At 45.4% G+C, this 25,798-nt stretch overlaps 1 protein-coding gene across 1 annotated transcript in view; it reads left to right on the top strand.

Moving 5' to 3' along the window:
• The window catches only part of LOC147465594 (uncharacterized), a 42,509-nt gene extending 17,452 nt beyond the window's left edge, over window positions 1–25,057 (top strand). Inside the window, exon 3 of the mRNA XM_086520776.1 lies at window positions 24,707–25,057. Within this exon, the coding sequence (XP_086376902.1) occupies window positions 24,707–24,738 (32 nt within the window). The 3' untranslated portion in view covers window positions 24,739–25,057. The remainder of the gene's footprint in view (window positions 1–24,706) is intronic.
• The last annotated feature ends 741 nt before the right edge of the window (window positions 25,058–25,798 follow it).

The following is a 25,798-nucleotide window of genomic DNA, read 5'->3' as shown; positions in this document are numbered from 1 at the left end:
TTGCCCCACATGCTCTCATTCCCTCTTGAGGGGGTAGGGTATATATATAAGAGTGAGTCTAGTATATATCATAAGACTGAGGATTGAGGCCTGGGCTTGGGCTTGGGGAAATGATCCCGATCCCGATCAAAATTTTAGTGTAGCCTCCCAGTCACTCACGCTTAAATATTTTCGGTTTTTTTTTAATTTTTTTTAAAAACATTTTTTTAAAACATATATATATATATATATTTTGAGGCGACGACCGCGCGCGGTTTAGGTGACCCTTTCTTGGCCACACACATTGTCAACACCTACCTAACCTCTCTGTCAACAGCTCACAGACAGCTCACTACCTTATCTACTTACTAACAGTGCTGCTAACCACTAACTAATCTACTAACTAATCTGTTAACCACTCTGCTAACTGCTTACTGACAGTGGGCTAACTGTCCACCTACTTCCTCTCTCACTACCTTACTGTGCAAAGATTGTGTGCAGGCAAACCTTGACAGAAAACTGTGTACAGACTGTGTGCAAACAGAAATTGCTAACTGCCTTCCTACTTATTCATTCACTGCGAACAAGTTAACGACTACTAATTGTGCAAAGACTGTGTGCAAACAGAAAACACAACATTATGCGAAAATCACAGAACTTGCAAACAATACAGAAATTAACAACTTGCAGAAAAATAACTCATTCCTCTTCCTCTTCCTCTTCTTTCCTACTACAAACAACTCATAGGAGAAGCACAAAGTGCCTCTTGGGCTTAGTGCAAGGCGATTCCCCGGCAGCGGCGCCAAAAATGTGCGCTCCTTGCCGCACTGTCGAAGCAAGGGCCTTGCCTAACACTGTGTGCGAGCCATAGACGGCTCCAAGCACACAACTAGCTTAACTAGTAAGCTCAAAAGAGGGCAATGGTGTGTCACTCACCGCTCTATGCTCCTGCCGTGGAGGATTCCTCGCCGCGAAGAAGAAGGAGACGCCGCTACGTCGCGCTCAACCGCTTCACCGCCGTCGTGCCGCCGCAATGCTCGATCGCTCTCTCTCTCTCTCTCTCTCTCTCTCTCTCTCTCTCTCACATACACACACACAAGGAGGTGAAGAAGAAGAAGATGGAGATGGAGATGGAGCAAGAGCACTCTTCTATTGCACAAATGAGAGAATGAATGAATTTTAGGTTTAGTTGGCTTTTATATGAGCTCACCCCATTCACACTTGGGTGCCCATGCTTAGCCAACTAATCCCTTGAATGTCCCAGTTAGAGTGCGCCTCTCATCGGCGATCACTCTTACCCTTTTCCTATTGGTCCGACAAGCCCGATACCTGACTCTACCAAATACATAATACACGTCCGTCGTAGGTGATGGGGTGTCCGTGAGCCGTGAGGGTTAACACCTGTAAATGGTGGACAGTGGCATTCTGTTAGAACCTTTTCCCTCAACGGCTGTGTAACGCACAACATCATTTTCTTCATCAAGTAGCCATCCCGAATGGAATATCCCGCTACTACCTCCGCATTTTGTATTCGATTGAATACATCTGAAAAATTTGGATCTGTGGCGTACTAATCGACCATGTCCTTGAAGCTTCTATTATGAATCGTGGAAATAGCCAAGACTAACGGCTTCCGGAACAAAGCATCTGCCACCAAGTTTTTCTGTCCCTACATATGGACAATTTGGAAGTGAAACTGTGACAAGATGTTAGCCCGCGGCATCCGCTTTTCCGATAGCTGCTTTTGTGACAAGAAGTAGCGTAAACTTTGATGATCATTGAAGACCGTAAAATCGACTCCGAGTAGGTAATGTCGCCACTGAGTAAGAGCATGGATAACCGCCAAACGCTCTTTCTCATAAATCTGTGCTTTCAAGTCCGGCCTTGAAAACAATTGGCTCTCATAGGCAATGACATGGCCTTCTTGCATTAAGACCGCACCTAGACTACGACCACAAGCATCACAATATACTTCGAATGATTTTTGCAAATCTGGCAAAGTCAAAACTGGTCCCGTAGTCAATTTCTCTTTCAAGGTCTGAAAGACAGTCATCTCTGTGGGTCCCCATGAGAAAGGGACTCCTTTCTGTGTCAAGATATGCAAAGGGGAAGCAATCTCTGCAAACTTCTAATGAACCACCGGTAGTAAGAACATAAGCCCAAAAAGCTTCTAACTTCATGGACATTCTTCAAATCGGGCCAATCACGTACAGTCTCAATCTTGGCCAGGTCCATCTGTACTCCTGTTGTGCCGAGACGATGTGTCCCAGAAAGTGTATCTCCGGTAAGAAAAATTCACTCTTCTTGGCATTGATCTCCAACTTGTGATCTCGCAATGTGTAACAGACTTGGACACTCCAAGTCAAGAATCTACCGCGACAACACCAAATAACCACTTCAAAACAGTTCACAGTTCACAAATTATTCGACACTGGCCCGACGGAGTTCTGTGCTTAGAGATATTGGCCCCAAAGACTGGCGCCCCTTTCGGTATTTCTTTTTGTATTAATCTGAGTTCAAAGTACAAGAGTGCGGGCAGGCGCTCACACTCAGACTCTACGTCCAGATGCTCTGAGTTGTGAGAGGCCTGCTCACATATTTAAAGGTACAAGGGATGCCAAAAGCAGAGCCCCCAAAAGCTTCTTTTAAAAGCTGTCCATAAAAACTGAAAATTAAAAGCTCTCACTCTCTAGCCTTATTCAGTAAATAAAAGCAGTTCATAAAGTTCTCTCTCTCTCTCTCTCTTGCTGGATTTGCGTGGCCCAAAAGCTGCCCATGCTTTTGCGTAGAATAAAGCAGAAGCCCACACAAATCTGCCCAACTTTCTCTTGCTGCCGTAAATCTCGCCGTGAAAAGCGTTGGCGTCCGTACAGCCCTGTCACGTCATCCTCCGCGTGATTTTCAGCCCTGCCATACAGGCAACCACGTCATCATGCCAGTTTGTAACAACCATGCCAGAATTAGGGTTAGGGTTAGGGTAGACTTAGGGTTTCAGAGTTTTAGGGTTAGGGTTTCTCCAGAGCGGGCAGCCACGTCATCACTTTGTGACATACCCCCTCTTGAAAGCATTGTCATCGCCCTCGATTACGATTGCAAAACAGACAGGGGCCATAAACCGTCTTAGTAGACACTGACTAATAGCACCTATGTACTAGGAACACACATCTAGCACATGTACCAATCGACAGTGACATCACAGGACATCACTAGACATCACAGGACATCACAGGACATCACATGACATTCAACATTCATTCGGATCTTAGACCATGATTTATCGGCAATGTAGCTAGCAATCGCATCTAGATCCAGTCGGGACCTCATCGATTCCTGATTGACTAACCCCTATTGCAACCATGTCTATTCGAGATCAATCAGACCAAAATATTGCAGTCATTCCGTCTATCAGTTCCTGCACTTAAAAACAAGTCAAGAACCAATCAGTTTCATATTCCGGAATTCCATTTCATAAAGTCATCCAGCAGAATACTATCAGCTCTCAGTATCCCTGAAGCTCAAAGAGACATCAGTGACTCTAGTATTCAAAAATCGAGGCATCTGTTGACAAAGGAGCGGAGTAACTCCCCTCTTGTAGAAACCCACTGCACCAGATCTCTGGCCAAGCTGAATTCTGGGTTTCATTTGGAATAGACTATGCTAAACCAAAAGCTTCAAGGTAAAGATTCACATTCCGAGGAATATCTGCTAGGTCTTCCTCCTCCATTCGCTTCGCATCCATTGTGAAGTAGGTCTTGAATTTAACCAAGAATTGTCGGTTCGCTTTACCTTCTTTCTTTCTTTTTGTGCCAATTTCTGTTCTGGAACGAGTATCTGCTCGTTTTCGTCCAATTCGGGTTGTTCATCAACAGTCACATCGCCTTTAAAAGGCTTCAAGAGACTCACAAAAAATACATTGTGAATCCTCCAAGTATTCTGGCAGCTTCAAAATACATTGTGAATCCTCCAAGTATTCTGGCAGCTTCAGTCCGAAGGAGATATCATTTATCTTTTCGGAAAACCTAGAAAGGTCCACACTATGTCATGCTAAGCTTACAAAGAAGCCGCTCCTTTCCCTTTTGTTTCTTTCTCGGTCGTGCCTTCTCATAATGTAAGAGCACCCAATTCTTCTCCTTCAATTTCAAATCGCGACAATGGCGATCTGCTGCCTTTTTCTGTCTTTCCTGAAATTTCTGCAAAGCCTTCCGGACCAAGTCCCTCGTAAACTGGTCGGCTTCAAAGAAAAATCTTATCTTTCGCGCTAAGGAAGGATAGAATCTTCGTAGCAAATTCAAAAATCTCAAATGACATCTTCCCCATCAAAGAGTCAAACGTGTTTCACTGAATTAGCAATCTCTGATTGCTCGTCAGTCTGCGGGTGGAACGATGACGAGACCAGCAACCACGTGCCTATGTTCTCCCAAATAGCCGTCCAAAACAAACTCGTGAACTTGGGGTCCTGTTGGAGACAATTGTCTCAGGCATGCCATGTAATCTGAAGACCTGGGCAATAAACAATCGTGCCCACGCTGTGTTCTCGGGAGATGAAATACATTGCAATACTTTCCCAGGGCGGGTGGGTATGGGTAAAAGGCTGTAACAATCCCTATGCTTTATGCCTGTCAAACTTGACCTTCTGGCATACCAAGCAACTGCGCACAAACTCGTCCACATCCTTCTTGAGTCTCGGCCTGAGTCTCGGCCAAAAGACGTATCTCTCTACCCCTTTCATGGTGGTAGCAATGCCGCGGTGACCTCTAAAAGGTGGACAATGGCATTCGGTTAGAACCTTTTCCCTCAACGACTGTGTAACGCACAACATGGTTTTCTTTATCAAGTAGCCATACCGAATGGAATAATCCGCTACTATCTCCCCTTTTTGTATTCAACTGAATACATCTACAAAATCTATTCTGTGGCGTATTGACCGACCATATTCTCGAAGTTCCTATGATGTATCGCGGAAATAGCCAGAACCAACGGCTTTCGGGACGAAGTATTTGCCACCAATTTCTTCGGTCGCTGCACATGGACAATCCGGAAGTAAACCGTGACAAGATGTTTGCCAACCGCATCTGCTTTTTTTCTGATAGCTGCTTCCGTGACAAGAAGTAGCGTAAACTCCCATCATCTGTGAAAACCGTAAAATCGGCTCCGAGTAGGTAATGTTGCCACCGAATAAGAGCATGGATAGCCGCCAAAAGCTCGTTCTCACAAATCTGTGCGGTCAATTTCGGCCTTAAGAACAATCGGCTCTTGTAGGCAATGACATCGGCCTTCTTGCATTAAGACCGCATCTAGACTACGACCACAAGCATCACAAAATGATTCAAATGACTTCTGCAAGTCTGGCAAAGTCAAAACTGGTCCCATAGTGAACTTTCTCTTTCAAACTCTGAAAGGCAGTCACCTCTGTGGGTCCCCACGAGAAAGGAACTCCTTTCTGTGTCAAAACATGCAAAGGGGAAGCAACCTCTGCAAACTTTCGAATGAACCGCCTGTAGTACAAACACAATCCCAAGAAGCTTCTAACTTCATGAACATTCTTCAAATCAGGCCAATCACGAATAGTCTCTATCTTGGCGGATCCATTTGCACTCCTGCTGCTGACACAATGTGTCCCGAAAAGTGTATCTCTGGTAGGAGAAATTCACTTTTCTTCGCATTAATCACTAACGTGTGATCTCGTAATGCCTGAAAGACCTGAAGCAGATGATCTCTATGTTCTGCCTCATTCTTGGAGAAAACAATGAAATCGTCAAAGAAAGTGCCAACCAATAGGTTGTACTCTCGAAAAAATCTTGTCCATCATCTGGTTAAATGTCGGAGGAGCATTGGTTAAGCCAAAAGGCATCACCAACAACTCAAATAACCCAAAAGTCATCCGAAAGGCTGTCTTGTAGACGTCTTCCGACGCGATTCGGATCTGATGATATCCACTCTTCAAATCAATCCTGCTAAAACACGAGGATCCCTATAATCTGTCGAGTATATCATCGATCCTAGGAATCGGAAATCTGTTCTTGATGGTGATTTTGTTGAGAGCTCTATAATCAATGCACATTCTCCAAGATCCGTCTTTCTTCAAAAACAACAACACTGGAGAGCAATACGATGAAGTACTAGGCTGGACAAGACCCTTTTCCAAGAGGTCTTTCACTTGGTTCATAATCTCTTCGTTCTGGGCTCGGCTCACACGGTAAGGTGGCCGGTTCGGTGGTGTGCTTCCTGGTATCAGTATAATCCTCAGGACGAGCGGGTGGTAACTCGCGTGACAGGCCCTCTGAAAAGCAATCGTCATGAGTGTGGAGAAAATCTTGGCGTTCTTTTGTTCAGGTCCAAAACATATTCGACCTTTATTTATCGTTCAGTTCTCTCCCAAAAAAACTGAAGTTCATCAAGTACAATCTCTGAGCCCTTCATTTGTCAAAGTCGCTTTCTCGACCCGATAGTCAACCACGGCATTGTTGTTGTGGTACCAAGGGATTTCGAGTAGAACGTCACAACCTTCCAAGGCAAATGCGTAAAACTCCTCGTGCCCTAAACACCCCTGTCATTGCAAACGAAGTTTGCCAATGCTCGGTGTAATGGCAACATCCCGTCCGGGTACCACTCGAACTACCTCTACCTGTGGCCTTAGCCTATCGGACGTAATTGCAAATCGAGCCGCCAATTCAAAAGAAGTTGGCCTTGGCTCCTTCAAAAGAGCTTCCTGTTCTTTCCTTTTGCCCAAAAAGCGGCAAAGTTTGTACTTTCATTCATTTGATTCGATCCAGGCCCCACGCAATGTGGTACCAGTTCTGGTTTTTATCTGCCTTTTCTGCCACATCTCTCAGCTGCGTTAGAACTTTCTGGCCTTTCTTCATCCTATTCATTCGGTGCCTTGCTAGGGCACTTCGCGGAGATATGCCCAGTTTCCCAGCACTTCCCCTCCTTTATGTAGCGAGCCCGCTCCTGAGGAGTAAGCTTGGGTCGTGCATCCTTCTTTTCTGGGCGCTCTTTCTCTTTCTACTTTCATTTGTCGAAGTCTGTTCGGCTCTTTGTGTCATGATCTCATCGGTGGGGTAGGTCAGACTGCCAGAGTGAATGGCAAAACCCCGTTTCGCATGACTCATCAACTCCTGAATAGAAGCTGACTTCTGTTCCAAGCAGTGATCTTGGATCTCTGTAGGTAGACCCAAGGTAAACCGCTCAATCTGTTCCTTGAACGAGATCTTCTTAAATGAAGAGGCGGGTAGAAAAGAGCTCCAGAATCTCTCGCAATAAGCGTCCACTGTATCTTTCTTGGTCATCCGAAGATGGTTCCAAGCAGCTCGTATATCACGTTCATACTCTCGAGTCAACCAAGAAGAAATAAAAAGCCTCATGAATTTCAACCATTTAACTGGCACAGTCTTGCTTAATAGAAGCGTGGACCACCAAGTTCGAGCATTCCCCTTAAAGTAAGAGGCAGCTCTTCGAATCTTAAGAGTGCTCTGAGTAACGTCCTCCCGCGAAAGCGATGTCAAACTGCTGTACAAAAGACAAAGCCTTCGAAGCATCTCTATATCCTGAAAATGTGTCAAATTTAATTGACTGTCCACCTTCCTTAAACTCTCGGACTTTCTTGCTTTTGTCTTCCAGAAAGTCATATTGGTTGGCTTTGTAAAAATTCTTCTTCTTTGCATAAAAGTTGTTGTCGTCAGAGTCTGAACTGTCCGTAGACGAGTCCTCTGTAGAACTGTCACTCACGAGGCGAGATTTAGACTTCTTTGTCTTTTTCTTGCCCTTTCCGAAGCGTTGCTTTCTGGTTTGCTTTTTGCCTTTTTGGTCTTCTTCGCTCGAGTCAGATAAGCTAGAAGAAGTGTCAGAAGAAGAAGAAGAACTGGGCACTTCTTCAAATCGAACACGCTTCTATAGTTTCTTTTTCAAATGTCGACTGAGGACCCAAATAGCTTGGGAAGTCAATGCCTTTCTTCTGCTTTTTGCCGTGCTTTTTAGCTTTCTTCTGCGCGTCAAAAAGCTGAGCAATTTGTGCATCAACCATCTCTTCTAATTCCTTCTCTGTATATTTCTTGTGAGCAGAAGGTTTCTTGAGAGCGGGTTTCGGGGGTGGTGTTGTGGTTTTCTGCCTCTGCTCGTGCACTTCCTGGAAAGAAGTCTCGCTCATATATTTTGCAAATTTTGGGTCCTTCGCAAAATTGAGCAACATCTTTGTTGCATCGCCGATCAATTGACGACGCTCTATCCCGACGCTCCGCCAGAGTAGGCCGAGGCGGGCTATACTCCTTGCTGGAATCTTCATTGTGATCCCTTCCCACATCTCCGGATGCAGAGGGAGTCGACTGATCCTTGCTTGAAGCCATAGGTGCCGCAAAAAAAAAAATTGGGATCGGATTTCCCGTAGAAGAGAAATCAGCTGTGCTCTGATACCACTGTAACAGACTTGGACACTCCAAGTCAAGAATCTAGAGCGACAACACCAAATAACCACTTCAAAACAGTTTACAGTTCACAAATTATTCGACACTGGCCCGGCGGAGTTTCGTGCCTAGAGCTATTGGCCCCAAAGACTGGCGCCCCTTTTGGTATTTCTTTTTGTATTAATCTGAGTTCAAAGTACAAGAGTGCGGGTAGGCGCTCACACTTAGACTCTACGTCCAGATGCTCTGAGTTGTGAGAGGCCTGCTCACATATTTAAAGGTACAAGGGATGCCAAAAGCAGAGCCCCAAAAGCTTCTTTTAAAAGCTGTCCATAAAAACTGAAAATTAAAAGCTCTCACTCTCTAGCCTTATTCAGTAAAATAAAGCAATTCATAAAGTTCTCTCTCTCTCTCTCTCTTGCTGGATTTGCATGGCCCAAAAGCTGCCCATGCTTTTGCGTAGAATAAAGCAGAAGCCCACACAAATCTGCCCAGCTTTCTCCTGTTGCCGTAAATCTCACCGTGAAAAGTGTTGGTGTCCGTACAACCTTGCTACGTCATCCTCCGCGTGATTTTTGGCCCTACCATACAGGCAGCCACGTCATCATGCCAGTTTGTAGCAACCGTGCTAGAATTAGGGTTAGGGTTAGGGAAAAATTAGGGTTTCAGATTTTTAGGGTTAGGGTTTGGGTTTCTGCAGAGCGGGTAGCCACGTCATAACTTTGTGACACAATGCCTGAAAGACCTGTAGCAGATGTTGTCTATGTTCTGCCTCATCCTTGGAGAAGACTATAATGTCATCAAAGAAAGTACCAACAAAAGATCTGTACTCTAAAAATCGTGTCCATCATTCGGTTAAAAGTCGTTGGAGCATTGGTAAGGCCAAAGGCATCACCAAAAATTCATATAAACCGAAGCTCATCCGAAAAGCTGTCTAGTAGACATCTCCCGGTGCAATTGGGATATGATGATATCCGCTCTTCAAATCGATCCTGCTGAAACAAGAGGATCCTTGTAATCTGTCAAGAATATCATCGATCCTTGGAATCGGAAATGTGTTCTTGATGGTGATTTTATTGAGAGCTCTATAATTAATGCACATTCTCCAAGATCCGTCTTTCTTAAAAACCAACAACACTGAAGAGCAGTAGGGTGAAGTACTTGGCTGGATAAGACGCTTTTCCAAGAGGTCTTTCACTTGGTTCATAATCTCTTCATTCTGGGCTCGGCTCACTCGGTAAGGTGGCCGGTTCGGTGGTGTGCTTCCAGGTATCAGATCAATAGTATGATCCTCAGGACGAGAAGATGGCAACTCGCATGGCAGGCCCTCAGAAAGGCAATCGGCATGAGTGTGGAGAAATTCTTGGCGTTCTTTATCAAGTTCAGACATATTCATCCCGTGTTCATCATTTAACTCTTTGAAAAAGATCGAGTAAACAAACAGATTGGATTTCATCAATTTCGAAACGGCCGAAGCCGATACAATAGGGATAGACTCGCCCTTCAATTTCACATCAAGTACAATTTTTCGGCCCATTTCATTTGTCAATGTCGCTTTCTTCGCCCGATAATTGACCACGGCATTGTTCTTATGGTACCAAGGAACTCCAAGGAGGACATCACAACTTTCCAAGGGCATTATGTAGAAGTCCTCGTGCCCTAAATACCCCTGACAATGCAACCGAAGTTTGCCAATGACAGGTGTAATGGCTACGTCCCGTCCGGGTGCCGCTAGAATTGCCTCTGCTTGTGGTCCCATCCAATCGGGTGTAATCTCGAGCCGCGCTGCGAATTCAGGTGAAGTTGGCCTTGGCTCCTCCAAAGAAAATCAGGGCTTCTTGATCTTTCACTTTGCCCCAAGCTCGGCAAAGTTTTGTACTTTCATCAATCGTGCTTGGGTCAGTACCCATGCAATCTGGAACCAATCCTGCTTTCATCTTGTCTTTTTCGCCACGCTCCTCAGCTGCTCTTGAACTCTCTGGCGTGTCTTCATTCTGTTCTTGCTGTGCCTTTTTAGGGCACTTCGCGGAGACGTGCCCATGTTCCCTGCATCCGAAACAATTTCCCTCTTTGATGTAGTTGGCCCTCTCTCGAAGAGTGAGCCGGGATCGTGAATCCTTGTCTTTCTTTTCTTGGGAACTCTTTCTCTTTCTACTTTCATTATTAGAAGTCTGTTGGGTTCTCTGAGTCAAGATCTCATCCGTGGGGTAAGTGAGATTGCTTGAATGTATGGCAAAACCCCGTTTCGCATGACCCATCAATTCTTGAATAGAATTTGACTTTTGGTCCAAGCAATAGTCTCGGATCTCTGTAGGAAGTCCACAACAAAACCACTAAAATTGATTCTTTAAACGAGACCTTCTTAAATGAAGAGACTGGTAGAAAAGAGCTCCAAAATCTCTCGCAATAAGCGTCCAGAGAATCTCCCTTGGTCATCCGAAGATGATTCCAAGTAGTTCGTATATCTTGTTCGTACTCCCGAGTCAGCCAAGAAAAAATAAAAAGCCTTTTGAATTTCAACCATTTAACCGGAGCTTCCTTTCTCAGTAGAAGGGTGGACCACCATGTTCGAGCATTTCCCTTGAAGAAAGATGTAGCCCTCCGAATCTTGGAGTGCTCTGAGTAAGGCCCTCTAGAGAAAGCTATGTCAAATTGCTGTATGAAGGCTAAAGCCCTTGGAGCATCTGTAATAGACTTGGACACTCCAAGTCAAGAATCAATCACGACAGCACCAAATAACCACTTCAAACAATTCACAGATCACAATAGATTTGCACTGGCCCGGCGGAGTTCTGTGCCTAGAGATATTGGCCCCAAAGACTGGCGCCCCTTTCGGTATTTCTTTTTGTATTAATCAATCATCAAAGTACAAGAAAGCGGTTAGGGTTTCACTCTCAGACTCTGCGTCCAGATGCTCTGAGAAGTGAGGCCCTCACCACTAATTTAAAGGTTACAAGGGATGCCCAAAAGCAGAGCCCCAAAAGCTTTTAAAATAAAAAGCATTAGTTCTCTCTCTCTCTTAGAGTCTTTTTCTCTTAAAAAAAAAAAAAAAAAAAAAGCAAAATTCGTGTCGCTCATCATTTTTCCAATTTTTTTTCTCTTTTTGATATATAGCCTCCGCGATTTCTGGAAATTAGGGTTTCTGGCAGAAATTAGGGTTTGCAGGAATTTTAGGGTTTCTGGCAGAAATTAGGGTTTCTGTTGTCCGCCACGTCATCACTTTGTGACATACCCCCCTCTTGAAAGCATTGTAATCGACCGCGATTACGCCTGCAAAACCGACAAAAGCCATAAACCGTCTTAGCAGACACTGACTGTTAGTACCTACGTACTAGGAACACACATCTAGCACATGTACAAAATCGACAGTCACATCACACGACATCACAGGACATCACCAGACATCACAGGACATCACATGACATTCATTCGGATCTTAGACCATGATTTATCGGCAATGTAGCTAGCAATCACATCTAGGTCCAATCGGGACCTCATCGATGTCCGATTGACTAACCCCTATTGCAACCATGTCTATTCGAGATCAAGTAGACCAAAATGCTGCAGTCATTTCGTCTATTAGTTCCTGCACTCACAAGAAGTCAAGAACAAATCAGTATCATAATCAGGAATTCCATTTCATAAAGTCATCCAGCAGAATACTGTTAGCTCTCAGTATCCCTGGAGCTCAAAGAGACATCAGTGACTTTAGTATCAAAATCGAGGCATCTGTTGACAACGGAGCGGAGTAACTCCCCTCTTGTGCATCCCATTGCACCAGATCTTCTGCCAAGCTGAGTTTCTGGGTTCCGTTTGGAGTAGACTATGCTAAACCAAAACATCGAGGTAAAGTTTCACAATCCGAGGAGTATCTGCTAGGTCCTCCTCCTCCATCCACTTCGCATCAAATGTAGGAAAGTTCTTGAACTAAACCAAGAACCGCCTTCGGACTTTACCTTTCTTCGTATCGTTATGTGCCAAAATCTGTTCAGGAACAAGGATCTCCTCGTTTTCTTCCTCTTCGGGTTGCTCATCAGGCTCCCCATCATCAGGCACATCACCCTTAACAGGGTTCAAGAGACTCACATGCAATGCATTATGAATCCTCCAAGTATCTGGCAGTTTCAATCGGAAGGAGACATCATTTATCTTGTGAGTGATCTGGAAGGTCCGTAGTATCGCATACTAAGCTTTGGAAAAAGCCTCTCCTTTCCCTTTTTCTTTCGTAGGCGTGCCTTCTCAAAAGTAAGAGCACCCAATCATCCTCCTTCATTTCAAGACGCGACGATGGCGATCCGTTGCCTTTTTCTGTCGTTCTTGAGACTCCTGCAAAGTCTCGCGAACCTTGGCAAAAGCCGTATCCAAATCTCGCGAATATTCATCCGCTTCAAATATCTAATCTTTCGTGCTCAGGAAGGATGGAACCTTCGTAGCACTTTCAACAATCTCACATGGCGTCTTCCTTGTCGAAGAGTGTATCGTGTTATTGTAGGCAAATTCCACCAAAGGCAAGTTCTTTTCCCATTGAGTCTTCTGATGCAAGATACAAGACTTCAATAAATCTAAAATCACTGAATTGGCAATCTCAAATTGCCCGTCAGTCTGCAAGTGGAACGATGACGAGAACTGCAACCGCGTGCCAATGTTCTCCCAAATTGCCTTCCAAAACAAACTCATAAATATGGGGTCTCTGTCGGAGACAATCGTCTCAGGCGTGCCATGTAATCGGAAAATCATCGTGATCTTTTTGTGTTCTCGGGAGATCAAAAATGAAATCCATTGCAATACTTTCCCAGGGGTGGGTGGGTACGGGTAAAGGCTGTAACAATCCCTGTGCCTTATGCCTGTCAAACTTGACCTTCTGGCATACCAAGCAACTGCGCACAAACTCTTCCACATCCTTTTTGAGTCTCGGCCCAAAGAAGTATTTCTCTACCCCCTTCATGGTGGTAGCAATGCCGCGGTGACCCGTAAAAGGTGGACAGTGGCATTCAGTCATAACCTTTTCCCTCAACGACTGTGTAATGCACAACATAGTCTTTTTCATCAAATAGCCTTCCCGAAGGGAGTATCCAGCTATTGTCTCCCCATCCCGTATCCGTGTGAAAATATCTGCAAAATCTGTATCTGTGGCATACTGATCGACCATATCCTCGAAGCTCCTATGATGTATCGCGGAAATAGCCAGAACCAACGGTTTCCGAGACAAAGCATCTGCCTCCACATTCTTCTGTCCCTGCACATGGACAATCTGGAAGTGGAACTATGACAAGATGTTCGCCCACCGCATCTGCTTTTCCGAAAGCTGCTTCTGTGACAAGAAGTAGCGCAAACTCTGATGGTCTATAAAGACAGTAAAATCCGCTCCGAGTAGGTAATGCCGCCACTGAGTAAGAGCATGGATAACCGCCAAAAGCTCTTTCTCATAGATCTGTGCTGCCATCTCCGGCCTAGAGAACAAACGGCTCTCGTAAGCTATGACATGGCCTTCTTGCATCAAGACCGCACCCAGACTACGACCACAAGCATCACAATATACTTCAAATGACTTCTGCAAGTCCGACAAAGTCAAAATAGGTCCCGTAGTCAATTTCTCTTTCAATGTCCGAAAGGCAGTCACCTCTGTGGGTCCCCACGAAAAAGGTACTCCTTTCTGTGTCAAGGTATGCAAAGGGGAAGCAACCTGTGCAGACTTTCGTATGAACTGCCTGTAGTACGAACACAGTCCCAAGAAGCTTCTAACTTCATGGACATTCCTCAAATCGGGCCAATCACAGATAGTCTCTATCTTGGCCGGGTCCATTTGCACTCCTGCTGCAGACACAATGTGTCCCAAAAAATGTATCTCTGGTAGGAAAAAATTCACTTTTCTTTGCATTAATCACTAACGTGTGATCTCGTAATGCCTGAAAGACTTGAAGCAGATGATCTCTGTGCTCTGCCTCATTCTTGGAGAAAACAATGATGTCGTCAAAGAAAGTGCCAACAAATAGCCTGTACTCTCGAAAAATCCTGTCCATCATGCGGTTAAATGTCGCAAGAGCATTGGTTAAGCCAAAAGGCATCACCAAAAACTCAAATAACCCAAAAGTCGTCCGAAAAGCTGTCTTGTAGACATCTCCTGGCGCTATCCTGATCTGATGATATCCACTCCTCAAGTCAATCCTGCTAAAGCACGAGGATCCCTGTAATCTGTCAAGTATATTATCCATCCTAGGAATCGGAAATCTGTTCTTGATGGTGATTTGTTGAGAGCTCTATAATCGATGCACATTCTCCAAGATCTGTCTTTCTTCAAAACCAACAACACTGGAGAGCAATACGGTGAAGTACTAGGCTGGACAAGACCCTTTTCCAAGAGGTCTTTCACTGGGCTCATAATCTTTTCATTCTGTACTCGGCTCACACGGTAAGGTGGCCGATTCGGTGGCGTGCTTCCAGCTATCAGATCAATGGTTTGATCATTGATCTTCAGGCCCTCTGAAAAGCAATCGGCATGAGTGTGGAGAAAAATCTTGGCGTTCTTTTGATCAGGTCAAAACATATTCAACCTTTATGCATCGTTCAGTTCTCTCCCAAAAGAATGAGTAAGAAACTGAAGTTCATCAAGTACAATCTCTAAGCCCTTCATTTATCAAAGTCGCTTTCTCGGCCCGGTAGTCAACCACGGCGTAGTTCTTGTGGTACCAAGGGATTCTGAGTAGAACATCACTCGCGTGCCCTGAACACCCCTGTCATTGCAAACAAAGTTTGCCAATGCTCGGTGTAATGGCAAAGCCCATCCGAGTGCCAGTTGAACTACCTCCGCCTGTGGCGTCAGTCTGTCGGGCGTAATTCCAAATCAAGCCGCCAATTCCAAGTGAAAAGAAGTTGGCCTTGGCTCCTTCAAAAGAGCTTCCTGATCCTTCACTTTGCCCCAAAAGCGGCAAAGTTTGTCCTTTCATTCATTAGATTCGGTGCAGGTCCCACGCCATGTGGTACCAGTTTTGCTTTTCTATCTGCCTTTTCTGCCACGCTCCTCAGCTGCTCTCGAACTCTCAGGCCTGTCGTCGTCTTTATCATTCTGTTCTTTCTGTGCCTTTTTAGGGCACTTCGCGGAGATATGTCCATGTTCCCCGCATCCAAATCACTTCCCCTCTCTGATGAAGCAAGCTCTCTCCTTAGGAGTAAGCTTGGGTCGTGCATCATTTTTCTCTTGGTTGCTCTTTTTTCTTTCTACTTTCATTCCCAGAAGTTTGTTCGGCTCGTTGTGTCATGGCCTCATCTGTGGGGTAGGTCAGACTGCCAGAGTGAATGGCAAAGCCCCGCTTCGCATGACTCATCAACTCCTGAATAGAAGCTGACTTGTGTTCCAAGCAGTGATCTCGGATCTCTGTAGGTAGACCCAAGGTAAACCGCTCAATCTGTTCTCTGAACGAGATCTTCTTGAATGAAGAGGCGGGTAGAAAAGAGCTCTAGCATCTTTCACAATAAGAATTCATTGTATCGCTCTTGGTCATCCGGAGATGGTTCCAAGCAGCTCGTATATCTCGCTCAAACTCTTGAGTCAACCAAGAAGAAATAAAAAGCCTCTTGAATTTCAGCCATGTAACGGGCACAGTCTTGCTTAATAGAAGCGTGGACCACCAAGTACGAGCATTCCCCTTAAATTAAGAGGCAGCTCTCCGAATCTTGGAGTGCTCTGAATAGCGTCCTCCCGCGAAAGCGATGTCAAACTGCTGTATAAAAGACAAAGCCTTCGAAGCATCTGAGTATCCTGAAAAGTATCAAACTTGATCGAGTAGCCACCTTCCTTAAACTCTCAGACTTTCTTGCTTTTATCTTCGAGAAAGTCATACTGGTTGGCTTTGTAAAAATTCTTCTTGTTCGCATAAAACTTTCCGTCATCGGAATCTGAGCTGTTTGTAGACGAGTCCTCAGTAGAACTGTCAGTCTCTGGGCGAGATGTAGCCTTCTTTGCCTTTTTCTTGCCCTTTCCGAAGCTTTGTTTCTTGCTTCGCTTTTTGCTTTTTCTGTCTTCTTCGCTCGAATCTGAGGAGCTAGAAGAACTGTTAGAAGAAGAAGAAGAAGAAGAACTAGGTAGGTCTTCAAACTTGACGCGCTTCTTCAATTTCTTTGCCTTGTCAAATGTTGACCGACGACCCAAATATCCCGGGAAGTCAGTGCCTTTCTTCTGCTTTTTGCCGTGCTTTTTGGCTTTCTTTTGCGCGTCAAAAAGCTGAGCAATCCGTGCATCAACCACATTCTCCAGTTCCTTCTCCGTATATTTTCTTGGAGGCAGAAGGTTTCTTGAGAGCGGGTTTCGGGAGCGGTGTTGTGGTTCTCTGCCACTCCGTCTGTACCTCTTCCAAAGAGGTCTGGTTCATATATTTTGCCATCTTTGGGTCCTTGGCAAAATTGAGCATCATCTTTGTTGCATCGCCAATCAATTGACGACGCTCCATCTCTCTTTGCTCCGCCTGAGTAGGCCGAGGTGGGCCATACTCTCTGTCTGAATCTTTGTTGTGATCCCAACCCGCATCTCTAGATGCAGAGGGAGTCGACTGATCATTGCCTGAAGCCATAGGTGCCGCGGAAAAAAATTTCGGGGATCGGATTTCCCGTAGAAGAGAAATCGGCCGTGCTCTGATACCACTGTAACAGACTTGGACACTCCAAGTCAAGAATCAATCATGACAGCACCAAATAACCACTTCAAACAATTCACAGATCACAATAGATTTGCACTGGCCCGGCGGAGTTCCGTGCCTAGAGATATTGGCCCCAAAGACTGGCGCCCCTTTCGGTATTTCTTTTTGTATTAATCAATCATCAAAGTACAAGAGAGCGGTTAGGGTTTCACTCTCAGACTCTGCGTCCAGATGCTCTGAGAAGTGAGGCCCTCACCACTAATTTAAAGGTTACAAGGGATGCCCAAAAGTAGAGCCCCAAAAGCTTTTAAAATAAAAAGCATCAGTTCTCTCTCTCTTAGAGAGTCTTTTTCGCTTAAAAAAAAAAAAAAAAAAGCAAAATTCGTGTCGCTCATCATTTTCCCAAAATTTTTTTTCTTTTTAATATATAGCCTCCGCGATTTTCGGAAATTAGGGTTTCTAGCAGAAATTAGGGTTTGCAGGAATTTTAGGGTTTCTGGCAGAAATTAGGGTTTCTGCTGTCCGCCACGTCATCGCTTTGTGATAGCATCTCGAAATCCAAAAAAAGAGTCAAACTTAATTGACTGTCCACCTTCTTTGAATTCTCTTACTTTCTTGCTTTTATCTTCGAGGAAGTCATATTGGTGGCTTTATAAAAATGGTTCTTCTTTGCATAAAACATGTGATCGTCGGAGTCCAAACTGTCTGAGGATGAGTCCTTTGTAGGACTGTCAGAAACTGGGCAAAATTTAGGCTTCTTTGCCTTTTTCTTGCCCTTTCCGAAGCTTTGCTTTTTGCTTCGCTTTTTCCCCACAAGAGCTAGAAGAACTGTTAGAAGAAGAAGAAGAAGAACTGGGTAGTCCTTCAAATCGTACACGCTTCTTCTGCTTTCTTGCCGATGCAAAGGAAGATCGACGACCCAAATAACCCGTGAAGTCAATTCCTTTCTTATGCTTTTTGTCGTGCTTTTTGGCTTTATTGATTACATCCAAAAGCCTGCTGATCTGTGTCTGAACCACCTCTTGTAATTCTTGCTTTGTAAACATCCTTGGAGAAGGAGGTTTCTAGAGTGCCGGTTTGATGGGTGGCTCTGTGGCCTTTTGCCACTGAATGTGCGCTTTTGCGAGGGATTGCCGAGTCAAAATTTTTGCAAATTTTGGATCCTTCGCAATTTTAATCATCTGCTTTGTTACCTCGTCAACCAATTGTCGACGTTCCATCTCTTCAATCTCAGATTGAGTAGCCAGAGGGGTGTTGCTAATTGGACTATTTTCTTATTTTTAATGATTAATCTTTTTTTTAGGATATTTTATTATGTGCACTAAGAACTGTTAAAAGATTGTAGCTACAGGAATTGCCATCAAGAACAGACAAACTCTGATGTGTCATTTGATGGGTGACGGTAAACATCGCGAAGGAGTTTCCGTAAGTTCGGTGGAAAGGGCTGGGTTACGAGTGCCCCTGATGCGTCACATGATGGGTGACGGGTGCATCAGTAAGGGGGCATCCCGTAGGCTAAGGAGGAAATCCGAACTGAGTAAGAAAATACGCGTAAAAACGCAAGCACAAGAATAAAGATGGGTTCAATGAAGCTTTTTACGAAAAGCAGGAACAGTCGCAGGAGGACAGATGTTTTCCCGCGAGGAGTCTGTGTTTGCATTGCATCTGTGTCGTGTCCTGCACCCGGGGACGCTTGGAATGTGTTCGTATAGCATTGTGTTCACTAACTGAGTGAGTTTTTAAAGTTTGAACAGGTTCACACTTTATTTTATAAAGTGGCTGGTCACTTTTAAGTGACCAGCCCTTTATTAATAAAATAAAGCAAGTCTCTAAAAAGCCAGCGCTAATAGCTATGCAGGGGGCTGAAATCTGCGATCTCTCTCTCTCCTCTCTCTAAAAAGCGCCAACACCAGCGATCTCTCTCTCTCCTCTCTCTAGGGTGCCAGGACCCTGCTTTTGCGGCTCTATTCCCGTCAGGTGCCAGACCCTATAAAAGGGTAGCCAGTGTTTCAGTTTTAGGACAGGCCGGGAGCAGCAGCAAGAACTAGCGCTGGGATTCTGGAGCACCTGCTGGCGACAGAGTTTGCAAGTGTTCGCGTGACGATTGAGTACGGAGGTCGATTCTCCGAGCAAGGAGTGATAGGTATAAGGTGTTGATACGCATTGAGAATTGTTGCTCTGTGTGGTTTGTTTTGCAGGAATCTCCCGTCTTACGGGAAGGCCCTTCACGGGAAGTACGGCTTCATGCCTAGGTCCCTTACGGGAAAGTACGGCTTCGCGCCTAAGTCCCTTACGGGAAGGAACGGCCTTGTGCCCAAGCCTTTTACGGGAAAGCACGACCTACGGGTCTAAGATTACAGAACGGAGGGGTTTCCTCGGGTTCTCGTGCTTGTATAAGAATTCTCCGTGAATAAAAGAATACTCTTAACGGGGGGGGACCAGCCCATCTTCTGGTCCCCAATACTGTGTCGATCTTCTCCCTTCTCTCCCTTTTGCAAAGTATTTTATTTTCAGATTTCTAAGTGCTCGTGTACGCTCCCGTTTTGTGATAGTGGTATCAGAGCTCGGACTCCTCTCTTTCTCTGCAAAGAAGGACGATTCCGGGAAGAACGGGAAGAACCATGTCGAGCCAAGGGAGAAGCGTTGAAGAAGAGCTTCAACAAGTGCAAGCTCAGCTTGCGGAGTTGCAACAAATCTTACTGTTGCCAGACGTCCAAAAGCTTTTGGGCGGAATGAAGAAAACGAATGGAACTGATGCAGCCAAGCATCCAGACAACACTGTTGGCGTGAGACCACAGGAGGCAAGAGAAGAACGTGCCGAGGTGCACAAAGGATCTTCGGATCGGAATGAACGGCCTACTTCAAGGAAAGGCCAGGAAAAAGCGCTCTCTTTGCTAGACGAGAGCAAGGACATCTCTATCTCATCTCCATCTTACTCTCTTGATTATACTTCTACTTCTCGATCATCGCGTCAGAAGAACGAAGCTGCTACTACTACTACCCTACATCAACCTAAAGATAAGCCTCGATTCAAGAAGCATGGTCGCAAGTCTCAACATCACATGAGAGTCTTCAAATCGGGCGACAAGGACATCAAGTTCGAAACCTACAATGGACGGAGAGACATCTCCAAAGCACTGTCCTTCATCAGACAGTTTGAAGTCGCCTTTACCAATGGGTACTTCACAGAAAGATCCAAATTACGCCATGTGGGGATGCACCTCAAGGAAACGGCAAGTAATTGGTGGTTAGCCAAGATTCTGGAAGGTTCTCAGGCCAGAACTTGGGAGAGCTTCAAATCTGAATTTTATGAACAATTTCTTCCACCTGACTTCGAGCAGGACATACGGAAGGAATGGGACTGGCTTGCCCAGAAGGAACATGAAAGAGTAACGACCTATGTGGACAAGTATTGGTCGGTCCTTCTGAAGGTCACTCCCTTCATGAAGATTGACGACGAGGAAAAGAAACGAAAGTTCGAAGCGGGTCTCCAACCGCAGCTTCGAAAGAGTATGAAGGTGTATCCGCATGATACTCTTCAGAGGATGATGGTGTCAGCAATCATTGCTGAGGATTTGCACTCAACTGGGACGCCCAGAAAGATGGAGCATAGCACTTACCGTGCAAGACAAAGAGGGGTCTACGATGACCAAGGGGGCCAAGGAAGAAAACGTCCTCCATCTAGGGACGATGATCATTCTAAGAAGCCAGAGGGCAATGGCAAGCGAACTAAGTATGGCAAGCGAACTAAGTATCTCTCTCCTACTCAACTCCAAACTTTCAGAGAGGAAGGAAGATGCTTCTACTGTGGCGAGAAAGGACATATGAAACCGGATTGCCCGCTAAAGCAGCAACGGCAAGAGCAAGCCTCTACGAGGCAAGAGAAAGCAAGGAAGGAACCCGCACCACCAAGCTCGAACTCAATTCTAGATGTTCAAGGAAACACAGAAATGGAGAAAGGGAAGCGTCAACTTTTGAAGGGCTGGGGGTCTTTGAACAACCAACGAGTACTGATTCTTTATGATCCAGGATCTACGGATAACTTCATCTCCCTGGATACTGCGGAACGTTTGTGCCTCACACCGGCTCAGCTTTGCACACTGGTTACATCCGGATCGGCATTCGAGGGGTTGACAACCAATGCAACTCCCGTGCAAGGACAGCTCAATCTTCGGATTGGCGAGTACAAGGACCGCGAATCATTTTTGATGGCACCCATCGAGGGATGTGATATCATCTTGGGTATGCCATGGCACTTTCACATGACACCTATTCCCGATTATGTGGAAAAGACCCTCACTTTTGATCATGGGGGTAAGAAAATAAAGATTTAAGCTGATGCAGGAGATTGGCAGTTCCCAATTGTAAGCCATATCTCCATTAAGAAAGAAATGAAGAAGTGTGTTTCTGCTTACTTGATTTTTGCACAGGATAAAACTAGTAGGGACTCTCTCTCTAGTCTGGAAATTAAGCATCTTCAATTTATTGAAAAGTACAAAGATTGTTTCACGGAAACACTTCCTGATGAACTCCCTCCAGTACGCCCGGAAGATCACCGCATAGATCTCATACCGGGTAGCTCGCCTCCCAATCAACCCCCTTATTGGGTGAGTCTTGCTCAGCAAGAGGAAATTTTGAAGCAAGTCAACGAGCAGAAGAAAGATGGCACGTTTCGAATGTGCATAATGATGCCTGGTCTCCCGCGAGATCTCTCCAAGAGAGTCCAAAGCACTGAAGTCCCACTCCAGTCTGTAGATCCAAGCAATGAACCTGTCCAAGAAGAGATCCAAGATCCTCTCCCTAAGTCCATGTAGATGCTCCTGTGTAAGCAAGTGATCTGACGTGTCGAGGTCTAGTGGTAAGTGTTTGTCCACCCAAGATGGTGATGTCTTCTCTGGGAATGTCGGAATCCCATATTCATGAGCATGGCCATATCTCGTGTGAACTCATTTGATGAGTGCATAGGTGTGTCCATAGCAAACCATGAGTCACCACCCCCTCTGGAGTGTGCAACCGCCGAACGATGGCTGGGATGAATGGATCTCCCAAGTAGTGTACGCCCGTAGATGATCAGGCCGATGTCGAAGATACTGTTTACTGCAGCAGTCACTGAGAGACCACACGGACCACCACCGGATGGTGTCTTGGCAGGAGGTAACCTCATCCTCAGTGAAAAACACAAGCCAAGAGGCTGCTGTCCACCCAAAAACGCAACTGCAAGGTGATGAAAACGCTGCTGTCCAGCAAATTTCAGCATGCCCGTTCGCTCTTGGCATGGTCCGGAGCGGTGCAGGGGGTATGGGGAGGGCGGGGAATCAAAGTGTTGTACAACCTCTCATAGTCTGAAAACAGAGAAAACAGCAGGGTATAATGGCTGTAATCTGATGGAAATGAAGAGGATCAGGCCCGGCAAGGCACCGGATCCCAAGCCGGTTTGGTGTAGGCATGACCAAGTGGGTGGGAAGCCCAGCTCCCCCTCTCAACCTGAAAACGCTGGTGCCCCAGCCTGAAAACGCAAGGGCATGCTGTCCAAAAAACGCAGTCCCCCCAAAAAATGCAGGTGCTGCTGAAAATGCAGGTGGAGGGAGGGGGTTTTCCGGCGATGAAAAGGCCTGTAGAGGCCAGCGCTGGCTGGAAATCTGGTGATCCCCATCTTGAACAACAGAAAACGCAGGTGGACGGGGAATCTCCGCGAGAGAAACTCTACAAGGACCTTCGCTTGCCTGGCTGAACGCTGGTCGCTGGCTGATCTGATCTTGGGAGGAGAACTTGTTGCAGATGATGATGCACCGGTCTCAAGACCATGAAAAGCTCGCTACTGATACCATGTGAGAATGCGCGTGTGCGGAAGTGTGTGTGTGTGTGTGTGAGAGAGAGAGAGAGAGAGAGAGAGAGAGAGAAATGAAATGAAATGTTATATTAACGTCTTCAAAAGGCCAAAATGACCTATGAGACCAATCAGTTACAAAATAGTGAATCTAATACCATGTCTGGGTACAAAAGAACTAGAAGTGGAACAAAATACTACTACTACTACTACAATCTAAAACTACGTGGGTGTAGCAGCTGATACAATAGGTACCCGGTAAACTGGATGTAACAGTGTGTGAAACAAAGATGGAAGAAATGGTGAGGATCCATCCTCATCTGCACTCTGGATGTCGAGAGAGTATGGCTCGAATCTTCTGTTGTAGTCTCCGTCGATGTTGTGTAGCTCCTCTCCTCAGTCGAGAGAGAGAGAGAGAGAGAGAGAGAGAGAGAGAGAGAGAGAGAGAGAGAGAGAGAGAACACAAAACGCTGGTGTAGGGGAAGAGGGAGCGATCAGCCCCCTTGACTACCAGAGCACGCAACCTGTCGATACAACGTATATAGTGGGTACCCCCCTGGCCCCATATAAATGAGTGCCCAAGGGGGTCGAGTAGTAGAGATAAATGCCCCATGACCCAGCATACAAATATATGAGTGTTCCATGGTGGGCGACTAGCTCAAGTGGATGGCCGGCCCCAAACTCGGGTGTCCGGACAAGGTATAACCTAGATTATGGGTGGCCAGCCTGGAGACACTAGCCGTACAAGGAAGTGCCCTGGACCTGTGTGAAGCAGGAGAGTGGTGAACTCTAACAAGCCCTCTCTGAACAGGCAGTGAAAGCGGTCTCGTATCTCATAGTAAACTGGGCAGTGGCATGTATAGTGCAACTCTGTCTCAGCCTCCATGTGTCATAGGGGACATGTCCTGGCCTCTGCTGGTACTCCGTTGTATCTACCAATCTCAACCCGAAGCTGGTGTGAAGATGTGCGTATCTGGCCAATAGCACATCGTATCCCATGAGATAAGTGGGTGTCCATGTATCTGGGCCTCGTCACAAAACCATCCTCAGTAAGCTTGAGAAGATGCTCTCTATAGAAAGCCATCTTCGTGCCCAGCTTCCGAGAGGGGAATCCTTCATGCCGAGGTGGCAGATGATAGAGAAAGGGGCAGAAGCGTGAGATCAGCCACGACTGGCAGCATTTGAGATGTGTGTGTGTGTGTGTGGGGGGGGGGGGGGGGGGGGGGGGGGGGGGGGGGGGGGCAGGGCAAGGTGTGCTTCCGTTCTCGAGAGTGCCCGGTGAAGCATTTAACAGCCCTCTAGTAGGGGCACCCTCTTTTGCCTGTAAACCTGCAAGTTTCTGCATGCATGACGAAGTGGCAGTCTTCAAAAAAGTCATTTTAGACATTCAGAACAGTTTCATGTTCTACACATTATGCTCTGGAACTCCACTATCCAACTGTAGTCATTGGAGCATCTGAGAGGCCATAATCTTGATGTGCTACAGATAGGTAACATACAAAATTTGGCCATGTTCATAGATGATGTGAGAGGTGGTGTTGTTTGGTAACAAATAAAGTGTTTTAGTTTTTCCGTTATTTGTTTTCTTGTGTCCCTTGCTTTTGTATTTCTGTGAGTGTTTTAGCCTTTCTTATAATTCGTAAGGACTTTTCTGACCTAATGAAGGTATATTTATTTTGCCAAGTTTGGGTTATTTTTCCTGCTGTGTCTTAGTTTGTTAATCCAGCTCCTCTTGATGGTACGGTAGAAAAGTACTTTGTTTGGGAGCTGTGGTGCATAGCCTGCACTAGCAATCAGTTTGGTTTGAGGGCTACAAGGTGGCCTAGTTTTCAAGGCAACCCTAATTTTAATTTTTAACTTGGTCTGAACAGGTAGGTTGGAGGGTTATCTTAGTCCTATCTAAAGGTGTCCAAGGAACAAACCAAGGTTCTACAAAGCAGCTGTTAGCAGACTGATGAAGTAATCCAGAAATAGCAGATCAATGAGTTGATCCGGCAACACGGAATAATTGCCATACTTAATGGATTTTGTAGGTTGGTTAGAAAAAATCACTTAAGGTTAGACTCGAGTTATATTTTTTTCTTAAATGATGCTCTTTAAGGTGCTTCTGAGCTCTTTTGTTATAAGAGCTGTCCTAGCGTTAACTTAGTTTCTATTCTTCCTTATGACACTTATGAATTGTTCTTTATAGTGCCTTTTGAACTTGTGATTCAGAGTCACTATTCAAGTGATCAAATGAGCCAAGTCTATTAAGTGCTAAATGGGTCTTAATGATGTTGGTTTGTATGAAAAATGCCTGCAGTTGGGAGAAGAAAACAAATTATCCATGTGAAAGAAGTTTCTGCATTGTGTGTATAGCTTACTTCGCATCGTCCTAGCATACAGACACCCACACCCACAGACACATACTCATAAATTTATGGTTGAAGTAAACAAATCATCTATGTGAAAGAAGTTTCTGCATTGTGTGTATAGCTTCGCATCGTCCTAGCATACAGACACACACACCATGGACACATACTCATTCACATTCACAGTCATATTCATACTCACAAATGCATGCATGTGTACATGTCCGCATATAGAAGCTCGGGTCATGAGATGTGCCCCCCTCCCCCCCCAAAAGAAAAGAAAAAAGAAAAAAGAAAAAAAAAGGAAGAAAGCTTACCAACCCAATCAACCTTTCTTTCTTTCTTGTACAGAGAGACAGCTTATTTAGTATCACAAACGAGGGTTGCCCCGTTCGTCCAAGCGAAGCTTGACTCACTCGAGGTGGCAATGAGATTCCTAATCAAAGAGAGCAAGTTGACTGCCGATTTCAACCTCAACGAAGTAGAGAGCTAGCTCCATCGACACATAGCAACACCTCAGATGTGCATAGAGGAGAACAAAGCTCTCAAAGAGGTCGTAGGCAAGTAAAAAAAGGAGGTGGCTACTGTCACGACTCTCGAGAAAGAAAGAAG

Source organism: Adiantum capillus-veneris, chromosome 1 (genome assembly GCF_014529385.1).
Source record: "Adiantum capillus-veneris isolate H3 chromosome 1, ASM1452938v2, whole genome shotgun sequence".
NCBI classification, from domain to species: domain Eukaryota; kingdom Viridiplantae; phylum Streptophyta; class Polypodiopsida; order Polypodiales; family Pteridaceae; genus Adiantum; species Adiantum capillus-veneris.
This window is presented reverse-complemented; position numbering and strand designations above follow the sequence as displayed.